The 22,025-nt window shown below is 34.3% G+C and overlaps 2 protein-coding genes across 2 annotated transcripts; both read left to right on the top strand.

The window, feature by feature from the left end:
• The first annotated feature begins 16,490 nt into the window (after nucleotides 1-16,490).
• On the top strand, nucleotides 16,491-17,692 carry LOC135672149 (probable leucine-rich repeat receptor-like protein kinase At1g35710). The gene is made up of 2 exons (XM_065180603.1): nucleotides 16,491-17,520; nucleotides 17,577-17,692. The coding sequence occupies exons 1-2, from the start codon at nucleotides 16,491-16,493 to the stop codon at nucleotides 17,690-17,692; spliced, it is 1,146 nt and encodes a 381-aa protein (XP_065036675.1).
• An 89-nt stretch (nucleotides 17,693-17,781) lies between these two features.
• Nucleotides 17,782-19,737, top strand: LOC135672148 (MDIS1-interacting receptor like kinase 2-like). Its single transcript, XM_065180601.1, has 2 exons — nucleotides 17,782-19,215; nucleotides 19,388-19,737. The coding sequence occupies exons 1-2, from the start codon at nucleotides 18,018-18,020 to the stop codon at nucleotides 19,735-19,737; spliced, it is 1,548 nt and encodes a 515-aa protein (XP_065036673.1). The 5' UTR covers nucleotides 17,782-18,017.
• Nucleotides 19,738-22,025: the final 2,288 nt, after the last annotated feature.

Below are 22,025 nucleotides of genomic sequence, written 5' to 3'. Positions count from 1 at the left end.
AGGGACTTCAAACTCTTGCTAGAAAGTAATTCTTACCAAAGTTGCAAGGTACATCTCTTAAATCTTGTGATCATTGCTTAGTTGAAAAAAAACATAGAGTTGTCTTTCATACATATCCATCATATCGAAGATCAGATATTATTGATTTAATTCATAATGATATCTATACTATGTAAACTAGAACTCTTGGAGGTGCTCTTTATTTTGTTACTTTTATTGATGACCATTCTAGAAAAGTGTGGGCTTTTGCTTTGAAATCTAAAAATCATGTACTCGATGTTTTCAAAGAATTTCATATTAGTGTTGAAAGAGAAACTAGCAAAAAGCTAAAGTGTGCTCGAGCATATAATGGTAGCGAGTACAGGGGTCATTTTGAGAATTACTGTAGGGTTTATGGTATCAGGCTTGAGAAAACAGTTTCTAAAACTCCTTAGCAGAACGGTGTTGTAGAATGGATGAACAAAACAATTGAAAAAAGGATTAGGTGTATTCTTTCCTACGCTAAGTTACCTAAGTCATTTTGGGGGGAGGTTGTGAGAACTATAGTTAACCTTATAAATTTTTCTCCATCAGTTTATCTGAAAGGTGATGCTAAAGAAAGAGTATGAAAAGGAAAAGATATATCTTGTAATCATTTGAGAGTCTTTGGGTGTAAAGTATTTGTTTATATTCCTAGAGATGAGAGGTTCAAGCTTAATAATAAGGCAAAAGCATGTATCTTCTTAGGATATGATCATGAAGAGTTTGAGTACATATTATGAGATCTAGTGAATAGGAAGATTATTAGAAGTAGAGATGTTGTATTTCTTGAAGACCAATTATTTGACGATTGTGATAATATTAAGAAGCCAAAAACTTGTGTTTATATTCCTTGGAGTTTGGGTCCAATTCCTTCACTCGTAGTTCATGATGATCATGAGGGAGATGAACAAGAAGATTGTGGTGAGAATGCTAGTGATGATACTCCTATAGTTGATGATGTTGAACCAACTAAACAAGCACCTCCACCACCAGTTGAGATTCCATTGAGAAGATCCACAAGAGAGCGACAACCATCTACCAGATATCCTCCATATGAGTATGTTATACTTACTAACGAGAAAGAGCTAGAAACTTACCAAGAAGCTATTCTACATGAGCATAAGAATGAGTGGGTTAAAGCCATGCAAGAAGATATGAGATCCTTGCTTGTGAACCACAGCTCTGACTTGGTAAAGTTGCCTAAAGAGAAGAAATCTCTCAAGAATAAATATGTTTACAAATTGAAGACCGAAAATAATAGCTCACAACAAAGATACAAGACGCGACTAGTTGTGAAAAGATTCAGTCAAAAGAAAGGTATTGATTTTGAAGAAATATTTTCTCCAATTGTGAAAATTTTCTCTATCCGAGTTGTTCTTGGTTTAGCTATCTGGTTGAATTTAGAAGTTGAGCAACTTGATGTGAAATCAACGTTTCTTCATGGTGACTTAGAAGAAGAAATTTACATGGAGCAACAAGAAGGTTTCAAAGTCAAGAGAAAAGAAAATCTGGTGTGTAAGTTTAAAAAAAGCTTATATGGACTCAAACAGGCACCTAGACAGTGGTACAAGAAGTTTGATTTCTTTATGATGAGCCAAGGGTATAATAGAACCACATCTGATCATTATGTATTTATGAAAATAAATTCAAATGATGATTTTATTATTCTCCTACTATATGTTGATGATTTACTGATTGTTGGTCATGATGCTGGTAAAATTGAAAAGTTTAAAAGAGAGCTAAGTAAGTCTTTTGCCATGAAAACTTAGGATCGATGAAACAAATACTTGGCATTAAGATTCTTCGTGATAAGAAGAAAAGAAAGATTTGGCTATCTTAGGAGACTTACATTGAAAATGTTCTTGAAAGATTCAACATGAGTAACGCCAAAGTAGTTTGTTCTCCACTTGTAGGTCATTTTAAGCTTAGTTCAAAATAATATCCTACAAGTGAGAAAGAAAAAGAAGAAATTTCCAAAGTATCTTACTCATATGCAGTAGACAATTTGATGTATGCTATGGTTTGTACTAGGCCAGATATAGCTTATGTAGTTGGAGTTGTCAGCCGATTTTCTCTAATCCTGATAAGGAACATTGGGCAGTAGTGAAATAGATATTAAGATATCTAAGAGGTTCTTCCAAGTTGTGTTTATGTTTTGGTAGTGATAAACTTGTACTAGAAGAGTACACAAATGCAAACATGACATGTGATATTGATTCCAAAATGTCCACTTCGAGATTCTTGATGACATTTGCAAGGGGAGCAATCTCTTGGCAGTCTAAGTTATATAATTATGTTGCTCTATCAACCACAGAAGTAGAATACATAGCAATTATTAAAGCCTACAAGGAAGCTTTATGAATGAAAAAGTTTCTATAGGGATTGGGCTTGAAATAAGAAGGATATACTATTAACTGTGACAGTCAAAGTGTCATTCACCTCTCCAAGAATTCAACGTACCATTCTAGATCCAAGCATATTATGTGAGATATCACTGGATTTGTGATGTGCTTGAGATGAAAGAATTACACTTGGAAAATATGTATACCAATGAGAATTAATCAAATATGTTGACAAAGTCTTTGCATAAGGAGAAGCTTAAAGTATGTAGGCGAAGAGCGGGCTTAGTATAGCCCACCATATGAGTTGGAGGGGGAGAATTGTTAGGTTCAACCCATATATGGGCTTTGACTAGATGATTTGGGCAGTCAGCCCAAATCTGATTTATTAAAAAAATGAAAAGAAAAAGAATCAGACGTGCACAGTAAGGCCAGCGAACGAACGGTGCGTGCAACGAACGGTGACAATGCACAGGGAGAGAAAAGAGCAGAGAGAGAAAGAGAAAATAGACCATTAGGATTTTGAGTTTTTCTACTTGACGATCAGTGGCCAAACTTTATCAGTTTTAACCCAAATTATATGTGAAAAATCCTTACAATAATCTCTACAATCCTAATGGTGCTGATTTATAATTTATCATCTCTAAGGTACTTTCCTACTATACCCACTTTGTGAGACATAAAATTCTCTTTATGATGATGATATGTTATTCTTGAGCCAAGATATATGATCTTGAGGTTATTTTGATCCTCTTGATATTTTAGAGAAGACTTATTATAAATATGTTATCATTATTAGTGATAGTGGAAGTTTGAAGTGGACTACGGTCCCGTGATTTTTCCTGCATTGGATTTTCTACATTAAAATTTGGTCTCACTTTGTGATTAATTTTTTGCTCTACTGTTTTTGCTACTTTGGTTGATATATGCTTTTGATATCAAGTTGATATTTTGATGAGGAACCCATTTTGATACACAAAGAGGGAAAAAGAATTATTCTGCTATAATAGGTTTTTCCCAACAAGAAGTGTAGTCTCCCCCTTTGACTGAAATCCCTATTCCAACACCAATTCCAGATCTTCCCAACGAGTCGATTACTAAATCAACCAAACTTTTAGTTGAGGTTCGGACCAACTAAATAAAATGGATTAGTAATTGGAAAATAAGATAAAATAGGAAAATTGGCTAGAAATAGAATCATACCTGTGGTCTCCTTTCACAAAAAGTAACAATGAGGAGCTGATCCACTAAGGCATCCAATTCCCATCACTCAATGTATACAAGAGAAAATATGACCCTTCGGAATACATCATAACTTTTATGTCTCAAATGATGTTATTTGGAACCATCAACTCACTAATATGTTGAACTTTCCTAACAACCTTAAGGGGGAGTTGCACGTGAATAATTTGTTAAGCTCTCTGAGAGTCAATCTTCTTATTTGGGCAATTGACTAAAGAGTTTAAGCTTAACTTTATTAGTTATCAACTTTTAGAGAAGCCCACCACCTTTCTCCTAGCCATCAGATAGGAAGAGAAGGAATTCTTGGAGAGTTATATAGAAAATTTAATGATGAGGTTAACTTAATTGCTAATCCAACTCCATTTGTCCTCATCAATGCATACATTAGCGAACTCCAACTATCACTAAGTCATCACTAAGTCTCCGACCATATTTCTAGAGCTTTTATAAGAGGCAAACCATCATATAGTAGTTGAGTCTATAATCACTGGAAATAGAAAGGTTGAACTGAAAAAGACGACAAAGGAGGAAAGATCTTAATAACAAAACCCTATGGAAAGGCCATGAAATGATAAATAGAAAGTGACTGATTACCACAATAAGATTTCACCTCACTTAACACCTCCCATATAGAGTTATTCATGCAAATCCCAGAAGAAGGGCTCTTACGGCACCATGCCCCATGAAAGCCCCATTGACAAAAAAAAAAGATAAAATACTATCACTTCCATCAAGACCATGGACTTAATACGGAAGATTGCTATGCCCAAAAGGAGCAAATTGAAGAGTTAATCAAAAGGAGTCATCTTCATAAGTTTCTACCTAAGATTCATAAAACATTATCGAGGCCCAAAGGCCCCATTGAGCAACAAATCAATATGATCATTGAGAGCCAATCGCGAGCGCTAGTAGTTCATCTACCCAAAAATCCTATGCAAGAGATTCTATTATAATTGAGACCAATCAATTATGTTCAAGGAATAGGATAAGCACCCAGACCCAAAACATGATGATGCATTGGTAATCTCCATCGGGATCACTAATGCATTAATGAAAATGATCATGATCGACACTAGAAGCTCAATAAATATACTCTACTATGATGCTTTTCAAAAAATTAGTCTATCTACCAAGGATCTATAACTGATCTCCTCAACCTTTACTGGGTTCTTAAGGGACTCCATCACTTCGCTAGGGACCATAGATCTTTACGTCATCTTCAAGTCTGACAATTGCTCAAAAACTATGAAGACCAAGTTTTTGGTGGTTGACCTTTCGTCTGCATATAATGCCATCATAGGGTGTCCCTCGCTTAATCATATATGAGCGGTAGTATCAACCTACTACATGACATCAAAAAATTTCACTAGCTCAGGAGTGACAGAGCTAAGAAGTGATCCCAAAGAGTCAAGGCAATGCTATTTGATGTGGATCAACTTGTCTAAGAGAATAGCTCACCCTATACAACAAATGGACTCTAGAGATCCATCCCCAACATCCTCTCATCTCCAAGAAGGAGCCATAGGAAGAAATTTTCTTAGACCTTGAGCGACCAAAACATACCGTCAAGACAACCACTATCGATTCAGTATATTGAGCAACTTGTCATAAGCCTTGAAGATTTGCCCTAAATCAACAAGTAGTAGTCGAAGAAGAAGTTAGCAAGTTGTTAAATGCTGATTTTATTCATGACATCTACTATCATAAGTGGTTTGCAAATCTAGTCCTTGTTAAAATAAATAATGAAAAATAAAGAATGTGTATTGATTATACTGATTTTTTCTAAAAGATAACTTTCCTCTCCTTCCAATAGACCAATTGGTCGACTCGACCTCTAGTTATGAATTATTAACTTTCATAGATGCTTTTTCTAGATATGATTAGATAAAGATGGTGCGAGAAGATAAAGAGTACACTGCCTTCATTATTAACAAAGGTTTGTACTGCTACAAAGTAACACTATTTGAGCTAAAAGATATTAGAGCAACTTACCAAAGAACAATCAACAAGATATTCTAACACCAAATTAGATGGAAAATAAAGGTATATATTGATGACATGCTAATGAAGAGCCGTGTTGCAAGCACCTATCTCTCTAACTTAGGGAAAACATTTGTGACTATTAAAAAATTCTAAATATCATTGAATCGTATGAAGTGTGCCTTCGATGTGAGTTTTAAAAGATTTTTAGGTTTCATGATCCGTTAATGGAGAACATATGCAAACCCTAAGTAAGGCTAGACCATCATTAACATGAGGCTCTCAGCCTCAATAAGAGAGGTTCAGTAGCTAACGGGCTGGATCACCACACCGAGCCACTTCTTATTTACGATAAGCAATTGATGTTTATTATTCTTTAAGACTTTAAAGTGATTGAAGGATTTTTAATGAATCGAATAGTGTCAATGGCATTTGACCAGCTCAAAGCCTATTTGACAACTCCACCTTAACTCTCTAGTCCTTTCCCTAGAGATGAATTATGCCTATACTTGGCAATAACTTCTATGGTTGTAAGCTTAGTATTAATATAGGAAAAAGATCGAGTCCAAGACTAATATACTATACAATCATGTACTTCATAAAATATAAACTCGATATCATAACTTCGAAAAGCTAACTTACATATTAGTGCTAGTAGCAAGGAATCTCTGCCTATACTTTTAAGCTCATCATGTTATTATCATGACAAACAAACCAATGCATCAGATCCTCTCAAAGCCTGATGCAACTTGGAGACTCCTTAAATAGGTAGTGGAGCTTAGCGAGTTTGATATCTCTTACAAACCATAGATCGCCATCAAGGCTCAAGCCTTGGCCGATCATGGTAAAAATGACTTTTGTTGAAGAGGCTTCGCAGGAGCTCCAATGCTAGACCTTCTATGTGAATAGCTCTACAACGTCAGCAATCGGGGGGGGGGAGTTATGAGCATGCGCTATGTTTTAATTTCAAAGTGACTAACAATAAGGCAAAGTATGAGGCTCTACTATTTAGTCTAAAACTCAATAAAGGAATGAGGATCTAGAGCCTGAAAATTTATAGTAAATCCTTAAATCCTTATTGATTATCAACCAAGTCAATGGTATATATGAGGCCCGTGATTCTATCATATCCTTATATCTTATGGAGGCAAAGCAAATGATAACTAACATCCTATCATTCAGTATTGAACAAGTCCCCTAAAGAGACAACATAGCAGTAAATGCATTATCTAAGATATTCTCTAGAAACCATGTATGCCCATCAAAAGAGGTGATCTTAAAAGTTCTAGGGAGCATAAACAAAAGTCAAATAATGACTACTTGTATTGTAGACATCTTAAAATATCTTATGATTGAAACTCTCCCATATAATCCAACTAAGAAAAGAAAAGTATGAAGACAACAAGCATGATATTGCATCCTTGACGGTGTATTTTATAGTTGATCAATGTCGCGACCACTACTATGATGTCTACACCCTACCAAGCATCTCTCCTACTATCTAAAATTTAGGAGGTAACTTGCGAATAACACATTGGGGGAAGATCATTGGCCTTCAAAGTTCTTCACAGGGGTATTACTAGCCAACTCCCAAGTACGATGTAGTAAGATACATTTAACACTATGATAGATGTTAACGTAATGCTCAAGTTTAAAGACTCCCAACAATGGAATGAACCTTGATAGATTCATCTTAGCCCTTTGCATAATGGGGGCTAGATATTTTAGGATATTTTCCATCTACTTCAGGCTAAAGGAAATGTCTATGGTTGGAGCTGACTACTTCATCAAATGGGCAGAGGCTAAACCTATGACATCGATCATAGAAAGATAGGTGGAGGGATTTATGTGTCATCTCTCGATTTAGAGTTCCTAAAGCACTTATTATTGATAATAGGATATAGTTCAGTAATGTCAGGTTCAAAGAATTTTATGACATCTTTGGGGATCCAACTAAAATTCAATTTGATGGCTTATTCTTAAACCAATTGTGAAATCGAAGTCACCAACCGAGCAATCCTTGAAGGCTTATTAAAAAAAAATTATGAAGCCAGAGGTATTTGGGTGAATGAGCTACCAAATATTTTATTTTATGAAACTATCATATAATATCCAAGTACTCATCATGTATATCATAAATCAACTATCAAATCTATGTTATAGAGTTAAATATGTGAGTTGATCTATAAATATTTTTAACAATATATAATATAATGAATATCTAGATCTAAAGATTTTCATAAGTCATAATTTAAAGTCCTATAAGAAATTTATTGATTGTTTGATATGGATTTTGAATGTTGTTGTAAGGATATATCTTTATAGGATGATGATCGGATACTCATCCGTCGTCGGTGTGTGGTGGTACCATGACGGCAAGGTCACGGTCAAGCAACCATGCTCGAGGAGGAAAAGAGAGAAAGGATGTCGGAAGAACAATATATAAGAGAGAGAGAGAGAGAGAAAGAGAGAGATGTGCAACCCGTGAGAGGAAGAGAAGAAGATACGTAAGAGAAAAGTATATGAACAGTAAAGAGAAAGGAGAGAGAAAGAAGAGGAAATGAAGGAAAAAAAAAAAAAAGGGTTCCTGAGAGAAGTGAAAAAAAAAATTGAAAGAGTCGGGAAGAAGACAGAAAGATAAATTAATGAGGATCGATAGAGAAAGAGAAAGAGATAAGGAAGTTAGAAAAAAAAAAATCTATCTTGCAAGAATAAAAGGAAGTGAACAGTAAATTATAAATTGTTGTTGTTATTGCTTTTATCCAAAGCTGATTTGGAAGGTGTTTTCTTTAAGCAAACTTCTTGTCATTTCAACAACAGTTTGATTCTTACGTTCAGCTATACTATTTTATTTCGGTGTGTATGGTGTTGTCAATTCTCTACGAATATCATTTTCTTCACAAAAAGAATTAAACTCATTAGATAAAAATTCAATCTCTATATGTTCGAAGTATCTTTATGTATCTACCACTTTACCTTTTTACAAGTGCCTTGAATTTTCAAAAATTATCAAATGTTTTATATTTCAGTTTCAGAAAATATACCCAACTCATGCGACTATAATCATTAGTAAACAATAGAAAATATTGACTTCTACTAAATGATTTTGTATTCATAGGTCCATATAAGTCAGCATGAATTAATTCAAGACAATTAGATGCTCCATTCTTTTCCAACAGGAAATGATTTTTTACTTTGTTTGTCATAAATGAAACATTCACATACATCAAGTGTATTAATCTTGGACAATCTGAAAACCATTTTTTTTTTATTTAACAACCTTAAACCCTTAATGTTAAGGTGTCCATATCTTAAATGTCATAAATGAAACTCATTCTTTTGAGTTGTGATAAGAGCATGCTTTTCAATATTTGAATCATCAAGTGGAAACATCTTGTTTTGCATCATGCAAACATTTACCGTAATCAAACCAGATATTTTATCTTTAATAGTGCATGAACCATCATCAAATATAACTGAATATCCATCATCTATCAATTGACCAATACTCAACAAGTTATGTGATAAAGTAGGAACAAAGAAAATATTGTCAAGGTATTTTACCTTCCATTGATTTGTCTTCACCTTAATTGTTCATTTTCCTTTCACTTAAATTTGCTTGTTATCTCCAAGTCTAACTTTCAACTTATGAGTTTCTACAATATTTCTAAACATTGATTTTATGCTTGACACATGATTAGAACACCCACTATTTAGAAACCAAATATCATTTGAGATATCATTAACTTGTGAATGAGTCCTAAACAACTTACTATTTTCTTCATTTTCCTCCACATAGCTTGCTTGCTTTTCTTTTTTCCAGCAATCTACCTTCATGTGACCAAACTTTTTACAATAGTGATATTTAATTTCACTCGTATAATTTTTTTTATCATAATTTGATTGTCTTTGTTCATCATGCCCATCAAAGTATCCTCTTCTTTTTCCTCTTACATTTCCTCTACCATGAAATCCTCCTCTGTCACGTCCTCTTCCTATTGATTTTTTGTCTTCTTTTGAAGTAGAAGACTCTCTCTTAACCTGAAATGCTTTCTTTTCACTTTTTTCAAGTGACCTGTTCAACCTTGTTTCATGTGCTTACAAGAAACTCATTAGTTCATCAAATGAAAATGTAAATAAATCTTTTGACTCCTCAATTGCAGCAACAATATGATTAAATTTCGGAGTTAAACTTCTCAAAACTTTTGCAACAATTATATGATCAGGAAGATGTTCACCATAAGATTTCATTTGACTAACAATTTCAGTCACTCAAGAAAGAAAATCTTACATCGATTCATTGTTTTTCAAGAATAAAATTTCAAACTCACGACGAAAGGTTTGAAGTTTTACCGTAATCACCCTTGATAAGCCTTGAAATTCATTTTGAAGTATTAACAATGCTTGCTTTGAGGTTGTCGCTGCTGCAATTCTTGAGAAGATTGTCTCATGTACAGCTTATTGAATGAAGAACAATGTCTTTGAGTCCTTTCTATTCTCCCTCAGCGTGATTTCTTCATCTGGATCCGCATATCCATTCTCTATTAAGTTTCAAAGATCTTGAGACTCGAATAGAGTCTTCATCTTGATACTCCAAAATTCATAGCATTTGCCCGAGAAGATATGAATAAGGGGTTGAGACATGGAATTACCATTGAAAGTCATAATACCCTGTTTAAATTGAAACTTAACTCTGATACCATAAATATTGGGGATTAAAGAGTAAAGAAATAATAAAAACATAATAGTACGATATTAGTAAAAAGAATCTTTTCGATCAAGAAAATCAATGTAGTATTTAAAACAAGATGATTGACATAGAACACTTACAAGATATTCCCAAGTATATTCTCCTTCTATCTTACTTCATGAACTATGGTCCTATTTATAGAACCTAGTGGTAACTACCTCACTCCACTATGTCACCCATGGTTGAGGTAGTTATAGAAACTACCTTATAACTTCTAAATCATGGGTCACTTCTTGAAACATACCTAAAACTACCTAGAACATGATAACTAGATAACTACTACGAATCAATTCTTAAAGAGAAGTAAAAATAAAAAATAAAAGAGTCTAAGAAGAAGACAGAAAGAGAAATTAACGGGACCGATAGAGTACCGATCAAGAGAAAGAGACAAGAAAGTTAGGAAGAAAAAAAAAGTCTATAATGCAAGAATAAAATGAAGTGAACAGTAGAAAAGAAAATTCATATATTTATATATAAAAAGCTTGATCGCCTTGGCGACTCTAAGGCTTTTGTTGGCAGATGACGAAATAGCAAAGAGGCGGAGAGGAGATTATGATGTTGCAACCTTGCAGCGTAGGTGGTGGTGTAGGCCACATGGTGACATACGGAAAGTGCCAATCATGTTCCGAGTATGATGGGATCAGTAGGTTGGAGAAAAAAAAAAAAGAAGAAAATTTCGTTGCTGTCACTCAACAACCACAGATTGTGGGCAACGAAGGGAAGAAGAAATTATAGAAAAAAAAAAAAGTTAAAGCAAAGGAGAGAAAAGTCAAATAGGAAGAAGAACAAGATCGAGAGATTAAAATTAATAAATAAATAAAGGGAGAAAGATGAGAGAAAATTATAAGGAAAAAAATAAATTAAATAATGCATTTATTGTAAGATTTCATATAAGATTTTAATTTATATATCTCATATGATATAGGAAAAGAGGAAGGATTCTCTGACGTCGGATTTATAGTCCAAGATCTAGATAAGTATTCGAACAACTCAGTCTAATCTATTTTCGAAGTAATGAAATATATATATATATATATATATATATTATTGAATTATGTGATTTTTATTGATTTCTGAAATACTTTATTATTCAAAAATAATAAAATATATTATACATGTTTGCAATCATTAAAAATGTATATGTTTGTTTTACAAATATTATTTGAAATAAGTATTGGCCTACAAATTATTTTATGGTAAAAAATATTATGGAATTATTTTGAAAAATGTTATATGTTTCTGTCAAATGTTTTATAAAAATTCATTCAAAAGTTTGACATATGATTTGTAACGTTTCAGATTGTTTGGTGTGGTTATGATCTGAACCACACTAATGGGGGTAAAATATTAGTATTTGTTAGAAACCAGATTCTTCTAAGTCCTGACATAGGGAAACATGTGTTATCTATATCATGGGGTTAAATATGATTCTAGACATTGTCAGCGGATATAGTATAGCCATAGCTGTCGTTACTAAAATTATATATATATATATATATTATATGACCTTAGCTATTTATATATTACTTTGAAAAAAAATTTATTTGAAAGTTATTCTATTATAAGCATATCATTTGCACGATATATAAATCTCAGTTTTGATTAGCTTATGTTATGATTTCTTTATATAATTTTTTTTCTATGCAGTTATTTATTGGAAACAAGCACTAATTGAAAAGTGACTTATAAGTTTTGATAAAAAGATTTATTCTTTTATATTAGTTTTGTTGGTACGTGAGTTATGGGTGCTTACTAAGCTATTGTACCCTTGTGCTTGAATATTTTAGAAATCGAGGAGCAAGTCATCAGTGGATATGCTTGGAAAAACCTATTAAGGTATTTAATTTTTTATTATTATATTGATATGCATATTATGAATATGTAAGATGAATGTTAGACTTTTATTCAATTGTGTAAATTTGGGATGATAAATGAATTGTATAGTTTTGGCATTGCTTTTCTCTTAGGGGAAGCGTGCGGAGATTGCGAGGTTATACCGCTCCGCAACTTTTCGCTAGGCTGAAAGCCTTACAGAAAGGTTTGATCTGTGTGTTTTCTTGTTGAGTTTCTGCTACTTGTAGAGTTCTTTTGAATTATAATCTTGAACCATAAATTCTATCTATGTTGCTGTTGTTGCAGATTTGGGTTTGTCAATCTTGAAGCAACTCATTAGGTCAGTTTCGTGTAATCAAACCCGGACCCGATCCTTTAGGTTGGTTCGAATCAACCTAAGAAATCTTCATCGAGATGAAGTTGTATGTACAAATAACAAAACAATTATGTGCATTGCCACCACAAGATGGATGTAATTAGTAATATCTGCCAGATTGTTAGGTGGGTGCAGATGAGTACTACGAGTTAGGAACTATTTGCATGAAAGGTGAGTACATTTTATCGAGCACTTATCAATTTCCTTATCTCTGTGATCACCACAATAAAAATGGCATCTCAACGATACAGATGTTGTGTCTGTACCACCTTACTGTCGCTACGACAACTCTCTCCTTTTCTTTCTTGTTCTTTTAACAACAGCTCCACTCAGAGAGAGAGAGAGAGAGAGAGAGAGAGAGAGAGATCTACCCTCCAAGTTGGGCGATTGCTCGCGTTCGTTGGTCGGGGGTCGCATGCAACATCACAAGTAAGGGACTTGGGGCTTAATGGGACTGTTACCTTACCATCTCGTGTCGCTTGGTCTCACAAGTAACTAGTTCAACGGTAAAATTCATACGTTGGTAAGTCCCTTGACTCATTGAGTTCAGTTATACAGGATTCCAGATTCAAATAATAATAATTATTATTTATTTATTGGTTCGTTGTCGTCGACGTCGACGTCGTCGTCGTCGACGTAGTCGTCGTCGTCGTCGTCGTCGCAATTGACTATGTTGATTTCAAGGGAGGGGAGTCGACACACATGGATCATCACATCCTTCAATCTTCTCTTATGCCAACGTCAAGATGCATGCCAAAGCCAATTAATTGCCAAGACGAATTCATATTCACTTGATAAATTAAAGCTGACGTCAATTGGGTTCACTTTGTTATAATGTCAGAGTCAAGTCTTAGGTTAAATCTAAGCTCTAATGGCATTGTTTTGCCAAGCCATTAGTGTCCGATCCGAACTTAGTACAACCCTGCCAAAAAAACTAATATAGAAGTCTTCTTAGTCATTTTTATTTCTAAATCAATATGAATGTCTAATTAAAATTTTATTTTTTATAAATAAACTGATTACTATTAGATTTTGAGTTTCATAGCATCAGTTATATTATTATTAAATAAACTTATAGTACTTAAGTAAAGATATAAAAATAATAAAAATTACTCTAATGATAGTATCAATCTTATACATCGAGGATCGGACCGATTCATCCTATGAATCGATACATATAATGTACTCAAGTATTTTTCTGGAAAATATGAATAGGGCGGCACAGAGAATTTTTATGACAATTAGTTCCAAGTTATTTCTTAACCAAACTAAAATGAATGAGTTTTTTTTTTTTTTTTTGGGTTTCGTTTCATTCTATTCCTAAATAATTAAATGAAAGAGTTAATTAGATGGCTCTATTCCAACCCACTTTTAATTAATTTGAAACAGCTAGTTCATTTCGTCATGACTTTTACCGCTTTCTTCGTCTTTCTCTTGAAAGACTTGTATAAAAACTATCAAAAGGTTTTTTATATTCCATCATAGATTCCCTTCATTCCCTCCTATAAATAGAGTTGTGAACAGAAAATATATAATAAAATATACATTTCTTAATTCTCACATAGACGTGAATGGTGTGAAGACTAAAGAGAAATAGAACCATCAACCGTTAAATGTACGAGTCATCGTCTTCTGGCAACGATGAGGTGACACAACATTAAATGTCCACATCAAAGAAATGGCTCTCTCGGATTTTTCTTTTTCTTTTTTTTTTCTGTCGAGAATTCACCAAAGAAATGGCCCTCTCGGATTTTTCTTTTTCTTTTTTTGTTCTGTCGAGAAACACTAATATATCCACATTAATTTTTAATACAGCAACGTACAAACAACCACAACTATCCAATTGGTGCTCCATCTTTTCTTTGCTTTTTTTTTTTTGACTCCGAAACTATGTCTTAGTCTAAGAATATTGGACAAGGATTGTGGAAGATTGTTAGCTGGCAACGTGCATAACACGGTATAGAAGTAATCACTCACCCACTCCGCCCCATTGCTAACATCGCAACTGTTAGATGGAAAGAAAGTGAACGGCGAGTAATGCTCATTAAACCCAATATAAAGACTTTTTCATGGGCGAGCATCGCCTACCATGGTCTCCATCAATCTCTGCATGTTCGTATTGACCTGGTGCATTCACTATCGTTCTTCGTCGATCTACGTTACGCTTGATCATATTAGCCTAGTGTATTCTCCACCATTTTCTATTGGTTTCCACCACGCTTGATCTTGTCGGTTTAGTATGTTTTCCATTATTCTTTGTCAATATTCATCATATCTTATTATGTTAACTCAATGCATTCTTCATCAATCTCTACCACGTTTGGCCATGTCGATCTTATAAGTATAAAATGTTATTATTATACAAAAAATTTTAATCCCAAAATCTAAAATTAAATAATAATAGATTTCTAAATTTATAATGTGTACCTTTGAATATTATTCAGAAAATCTTTATCTGATTTTAATTGTACCATTGTCGGATTTAAAAATTATAACAATGTCAATTTGCATGGAAAACTAGATGTGTTTTCTCTTCTCTTTTTATCCTTCACGTTACCACTATAATTAATAGATTTAGGGACAAAGGAATATGAGAAAATATCTGTAATTTCTCATTGACCGGTTCACGTGATTATAGGGAAATGAGAAAATATTTATATTTTTTTAATAATTTTACGTATCTACACATTTATGTATCATCTATATATTATGTATATAGTTCCTATAATGTCTTATCTATTTATAGGTGAGAGTAGAGAAAATTATGATAAGTAATTAGGAGAGTATATCCTATCAAGATCATCTCATAAGGAATTTTATCGTAATTAGACTTCCTTTCTATTAGTTAATAATCATAATTAGAATCTAATTATATCCATAATATATCTTATCAAATTAGATATGATAATATAATCTAACATTCTTTCGCTTAGCCCATTAATTGATAAGATACAAAATAATTTAAAATAAAAAATAAATAAAAATAAAATTTATTTAAAAATAATTTTATCTAATTGGATTTTGAATTTTGAAAATAATTTTATCTAATTGGATTTTGAATTTTGAAAATAATTTATACACATACAAATTAAAAAAAGTCAATAAATATAATAATAATATATTAAGTATGATTAGCAATATGAATCATACCGATTATACATTATCAATATTATGCTTCGTATCATAATAATATTATTTTTTTAATATAATTTAAAATGATCTTTATAATTGATCTAAGATAGTTCTATCATTATATTTAATCATAATATATACACATAAATACAAATAAATAAAATATAATTAAGTAACAGCCATCTTAATTCGTACGGCGACAAAACTAATTCTTTTCGTTGAAAGATTTGTATACCTAGGATGTGGTCAAGTCAATGGTGTCAAACCTCAAGAGAAATAGAATCATCAACCATTAAATGTTCTTGGAATATTTCTCTACTGGACAGGCGCACAAGTCAATCATCCAACAGTGAGGTGGCACAACATTAAATGTCGACAGCAAAACGAAGACTTCAACTGATGATCATAGGCACTAACAAGAGACTGGATTCACCAAAGAAAAAATGGCTATTTCCGATCACTCGTATTTTTTTCCTTCGAAATACACAAATATTTCCACATTATACAACCACATTTATTTTCCTTTATTTTATTTTCTATTGAATCTATAAACTAAGTCTATACAACCACAATTATCCAATTGGTGCTTCATTTTTTTTTCCCTTTTCTATTGACTCTGTAAACTAAGTCTCACTCTAAGAACATTGGATGAGGACAGTAAAAGCCTACTAGGCAACGTGCATAACACGATATTGTTGGATGTAAATGTAAAGACATTATTTTCACAGGGGAGTATCGCCTATAAAAGTTCCCTCATCTCTTTGCCCAAACCCACGACAAAAAGTTCTGCAATCCTTTCTTAAGCTATATTACGATCATGGCATGTCAACTACGCAGAAGTTCTCTCTCCACCACACTACTCCTACTAGTATTTCTCTCTCCTTTTGTTGTTCTTGTAAGAGCAGCTTCCGTGCTGGGGTTCCAAGGGAGAGCTCTACTCCATTGGAAGTCCACACTCCGAAGTCCGCAGTTGCTCGCGTCCTGGAACGTCGACTCCAGTCCATGCAATTGGACTGGGGTTGCATGCAACATCGCACGCAATGGGCGCTTGGTCATCTCCGAGATACAGCTGCCAAATATGAGCTTAGCGGGGCCACTCGATGCTCTTAATTTCTCGGCGTTCCGATCGCTTGCCAATCTCAACCTCAGCTACAACCAGCTGAACGGGAACATTCCCCCTACCATTTCGGCTCTCTCCAACCTCGTATCTCTTGATCTGGCTGCTAACAGGTTCACAGGCAGAATTCCTGTCGAGATTGGTTCCGTGAGGGCGCTTCAGTTCCTAAATCTTAGCCAGAATCAGATAAGTGGTCCTATACCTCCGTCTCTGAGCAACCTTAGTAGGCTTACAGACATGCAACTAGAAAAAAATATGATTACGGATGTCATCCCTGAGGAGTTGGGGAGACTTAGAAAGTTGACCATCCTTGATCTCTGGGCAAACCAACTCAATGGTTCCATCCCTCCTAGTTTAGGAAACTTGACAAACCTCTACATGTTGGAACTCGCTCAAAATCAATTAACGGGATTCATTCCTAGAGAACTAGGACACCTAATAAACCTGGTGCACTTCTCGCTCTCTAATAATAGCCTAACAGGTCCCATCCCTTCATCGGTGGGAAATCAGAGCAAGTTGGAGATCCTTTACCTTTGGATGAATGAATTGTCAGGTTCTATGCCTCCAGAAATTGGAAAGCTGCACCAACTCACTAACTTGTCTCTCGAAGTGAACAAACTCTCAGGCCAAATCCCACCATCAATTGGTATCTCAAGGAACCTCATCGATCTACGCTTATCCTATAACCATTTGTCTGGTCCTTTGCCTCCGGAGATGAACAACATTACAGGTCTGGCTATTCTTCTATTGAAAGATAATGACTTTTCTGGTTATTTGCCTCCAGAGATATGCAAAGGAGGAGCCCTACGGATCCTAATGCTGAGCAACAACAGCTTCCAAGGTCCCATTCCCGCAACATTGAAGAATTGTACGAGCCTAAAGAATGTTCGTCTGCATCATAATCAACTGACCGGGGATGTATCTGAACGCCTTGGGGCATATCCCAATCTTTTGTATTTGGATTTAAGCTTCAATAGATTGTCTGGTACAATCTCATCAGATTGGGGAAGATGGCACAATCTGACGTTCCTAGGAATCTCAAATAACAATATCACCGGAGTTGTACCATCAGAACTTGGACAGCTATCAAAGCTGGAAGAACTGGACCTTTCTTCAAACTACTTCCAAGGAGAGATCCCAAGGAGCTTGGGCAACCTGGCTCATCTTTATAACTTCAACCTGAGCAACAATCAACTCATTGGAGAGATACCAGCAGAGCTGGGAAGGATGTCCAACCTTGAACTTCTTGATCTGTCGAGAAACGGCTTGATAGGTAGGATACCATATCAGATAGGAAATTGCATGAAACTCCATTTGCTGAAGCTTAACAACAACAACCTCAGCGGAAGCATTCCTTTTGAGATAGGCAATCTGGTGTACCTTCAAGACGCACTCGACATCAGCCATAACTCTTTGACAGGGGAGATACCAACGCAATTCGGTAAATTGTTGATGTTGCAAAATTTGAATCTATCACACAATGGCTTGACGGGTAATCTTCCATCAACTTTTAGGGATATGCGTAGCATGTTCATCATCGATGTCTCATACAATGAATTGGAGGGTCCAGTTCCCGATAACAAGCATTTCCAGGAAGCTCCAGTAGAGTGGTTTGTCCACAACAAAGGTTTGTGTGGGGTTGTCAAAGGTTTGCCTCCATGTGCTTCATCTACTGCAAATGAACACCACGGAAGTAAGCACCACACAGTCATTATCTTATCTATTGTTGCATCTATGGTCGTCTTACTTCTCTTGCTTCTGTTCGTCGGAATTGCTTTGCGATTCCTGAAGAGGAAGAAACACAGAGTGCAAGCTGTCAATAATCCCATCAAACAGGGTACATTCTCTGTATTGAATTTTGATGGAAAAGTTGCATACAAGGATATCATCGAAGCAACAGAAGATTTCGATGAGAAGTACTTGATCGGAACCGGTGCATATGGCAGTGTTTATAGAGCAGAATTATCAAGTGGAGAGGTGCTAGCAGTGAAGAAAATTCACCTGTCCGAACACGAGAACACGGTGGACGAGCAACCCTTTCAGAATGAGATAGAAACTCTTACTCGAATCCGACATCGCAATATTGTCAAACTTTACGGATTCTGCTCCTCTCCTCACCACAAGTTTCTCGTGTACGAGTACGTGGAGAGAGGGAGTTTGGGATCCGTCCTCAGAATCGAAGCAGCAGCAGCAGAATTAGACTGGGTGAAGAGGGTGAATATTGTCAAAGATGTGGCTCGTGCTCTCTCCTACATGCATCATGATTGTGTTCCACCTATCGTTCATCGAGATGTAACCAGCAACAATATTCTACTGGATTCAGAATTCAAGGCTTGTGTTTCTGACTTCGGCATTGCTCGACTCCTGAATCCAGATACCTCAAACTGGAGCATGCTTGCCGGCACGCATGGTTACTTGGCACCAGGTAACATTTTGATTAATATTTTGTAACTCCATACGAAGATTTCTTGACATGTTATGGTATTTTAGAATCGTAGATTGTTGTTTCAGTAAAAGTGCAAATGCGATGTTCTTGTCTAATTAGAGGACATACTTCTGTATCAAGTAAGTTTGATCATCGATCTTCTTGTCTGTAGAGCTCGCTTATACAATGAGACTGACCACCAAATGCGATGTGTATAGTTTTGGGGTGATCACATTCGAGTTGCTAGTGGGAACTTACCCAGGAGATATCATTTCTACCCTATCATCTTCCTCCGGCCAAAGCCTGTTTGTGAAAGATATATTAGACCAGCGTGTATCACTTCCGGTTGACCAAGTTGCAGATGAAGTAGCTGCAGCTTTAACATTGGCGATCCATTGCGTTGACATCAACCCAGAAACTCGCCCGACGATGAAGCAGATCTTTGAAAAGTTATCGGCGCAGCCGAGCCCGGCATCTCTCCATGCATTGAAGTTTTCTGATTTGATGACTCGAGAATTATGATCAACCAAGTGGACTTCGCTTCCATGAGTTGCATCTTTTATTGGCCATTGAAATGTTTGATCTGTGTGTAGTACATGGTTTCCTTGTCAAGTTTCTGTTGCTGGTAAAGTTCTTTGAGCGTTATATATGTTATTTGCTGTAATGAAATTTGATATATATATATGTTTATTGTGATATTAATGTATGTTCATATCTTTGTTGTGAATACTATGATGTGTATATATTTATTGTTGTATGCATTACTGTTGTGAATATTGTTATGTTTACTATCAGGAATACTTATATATGTTTATTGTGATGTGATTGAGTGTTGAGAATATTGTTCATATCATGTATAGTTGTTGTGAAAGTTGGATGATTTCTTTGGTGTGTTCCTATGATGTGTACTAATGTGTATGCATATTTGTATCACTAATTACATGTTGTTGTGATCTTAGTAATGTTATGCCTAAGATCATGATGTTTACTATAATGTATATGTGTGTTCCTATCGTATCTAATTGTATGTTATTATTATGAAATTTGAATTATAGATATATATATATATAGCGGAAGAATTTGTTGAACTTAACAAGATAAATTTGACTTGACTTGAAATGTGCCCTTATATAAGTTTTTCTTTCTCTAAATGTTACATGAATTAATATGATTGACTTGACTTTGAGTTGTCGTATTATAAAAGTTTTATTATAAGGTTGGGTTGACATGACTTGACTTGGGATGTCCTATTATAAAAGTTTTATTAAATAGTTAACTTGAATGGTTGACTTGACTTGACTTACTCGAAAGATAGTTTGTCTGTGAAGGTTAAAAATAATGCAAAATAACATCAATTAGAGAAAAGAGTATGATGAATTCTTGAATTTTTTTTTATTTTTTTTGGATTTTCTCAATAGCTATTACTTTTTTATATTTTACAAAGAGTATCCTATTTATCATAATCCTTGTAATATTCTTCTGACAAGATAATTAGAGCAATACTTAATTATATCATATGAATCGATCCATAGGTAAATGATTGAATTCCTAAATTTCAGTACTGTTAAAACTAAAGTGTTTTGAAAAGTTTATTAAAAAATACTATAACTGATATATAAGTCTTTATATTTGATTGCTCTTGTTCATAAACTAATAAAAATATTTATTTAAAATCATATTTTTTATTTGAATGATTTCATTTATATGTACTACTATTTTATGGTTGTTCTTGTTATTTTCTTTCTACTTCTTCTAAAGTTGTCCGAATTATAATTTTTCTAAACATGAAGTTTTTTCTAAAAAAAATTAATTAACAAAATGCATGGGTAAAAAAGTCACTCCAAAGATCAAAGGTAATAAGCAAAAAAAAGATGCAAGGGCCACTCCCTTCTTCAAAAAATTATAGATAGATATATTCTAGCATGAATTGCTAATCAGTTGATATGATAAATATGTGATAAAATAAGAGCCAATAAGGCTCCTAGAATCAGTTTTAACATGAATACGATTGGCACCATCTAGCAAAACTTTACATACGCTATCATGAATGAAAATTGCTACCAAGAAGAGAACCCTCTAATCCTTTAAATTTTTTTAATGAAAATTGCTACCAAGAAGAGAACCCTCTAATCCTTTAAATTTTTTTAATCAAAAAATTATGCATCACTAGTATCGAGATATAAAATGAAATAAGTGCCTTCATCTTTATTTTTTTATTTAAGGAACATCATATTTAAATTTAAGCCACTCAGATTATAGTCTCGACTAAGAAATCTCTAAGTGAGATCTTCTCCTAAAACTCTCGGTTTGAAGATCTAGTTATTTTTAACCCTCCAAAACCACCAAAGGATATAATCAAGGCTCTTAAAGTAGAGGAGGCTTTAGAGTCAACATCTGACCCTTCATAGAGCCATATATCGCCATGCTTAGTATCAAAGGAAGAAAAGATCCAAAGTTGGGTTTCAAAGGATTTTCATAACGTAACTATTATATGGTAAAAGAAGAAGAGATGATATTGAAAGTCTCATTGGTATTGAGCAGAAATGACATGAATTAGAGGTAGAAAAATCAAATTTAACAAATCTAGGGTGACAGTGGTGTAACAATTTGTAAGAAAAAATTTTGATCTAGTAAACTAGAAGCTTTCTTAATTGACACCACTAATCCCGGGGAGATTGGTCCAAGTCGAGAAGTAATAAGCAGACTAGAGGATGATAAACCTTTGTTATTTAGGTTTCAAAATTAAAAATCATCATTATGTGACAAGTCTAGAGGATGATAATTGTCCCAAGCTTGGTTACCATGGTGCC

The sequence above is a fragment of the Musa acuminata genome, chromosome BXJ1-4 (genome assembly GCF_036884655.1).
Source record: "Musa acuminata AAA Group cultivar baxijiao chromosome BXJ1-4, Cavendish_Baxijiao_AAA, whole genome shotgun sequence".
In the NCBI taxonomy this organism is placed as follows: Eukaryota; Viridiplantae; Streptophyta; class Magnoliopsida; order Zingiberales; family Musaceae; genus Musa; species Musa acuminata.
The sequence above is the reverse complement of the archived record's forward strand: the minus strand, read 5'-3'. Positions and strand labels throughout refer to the sequence as shown.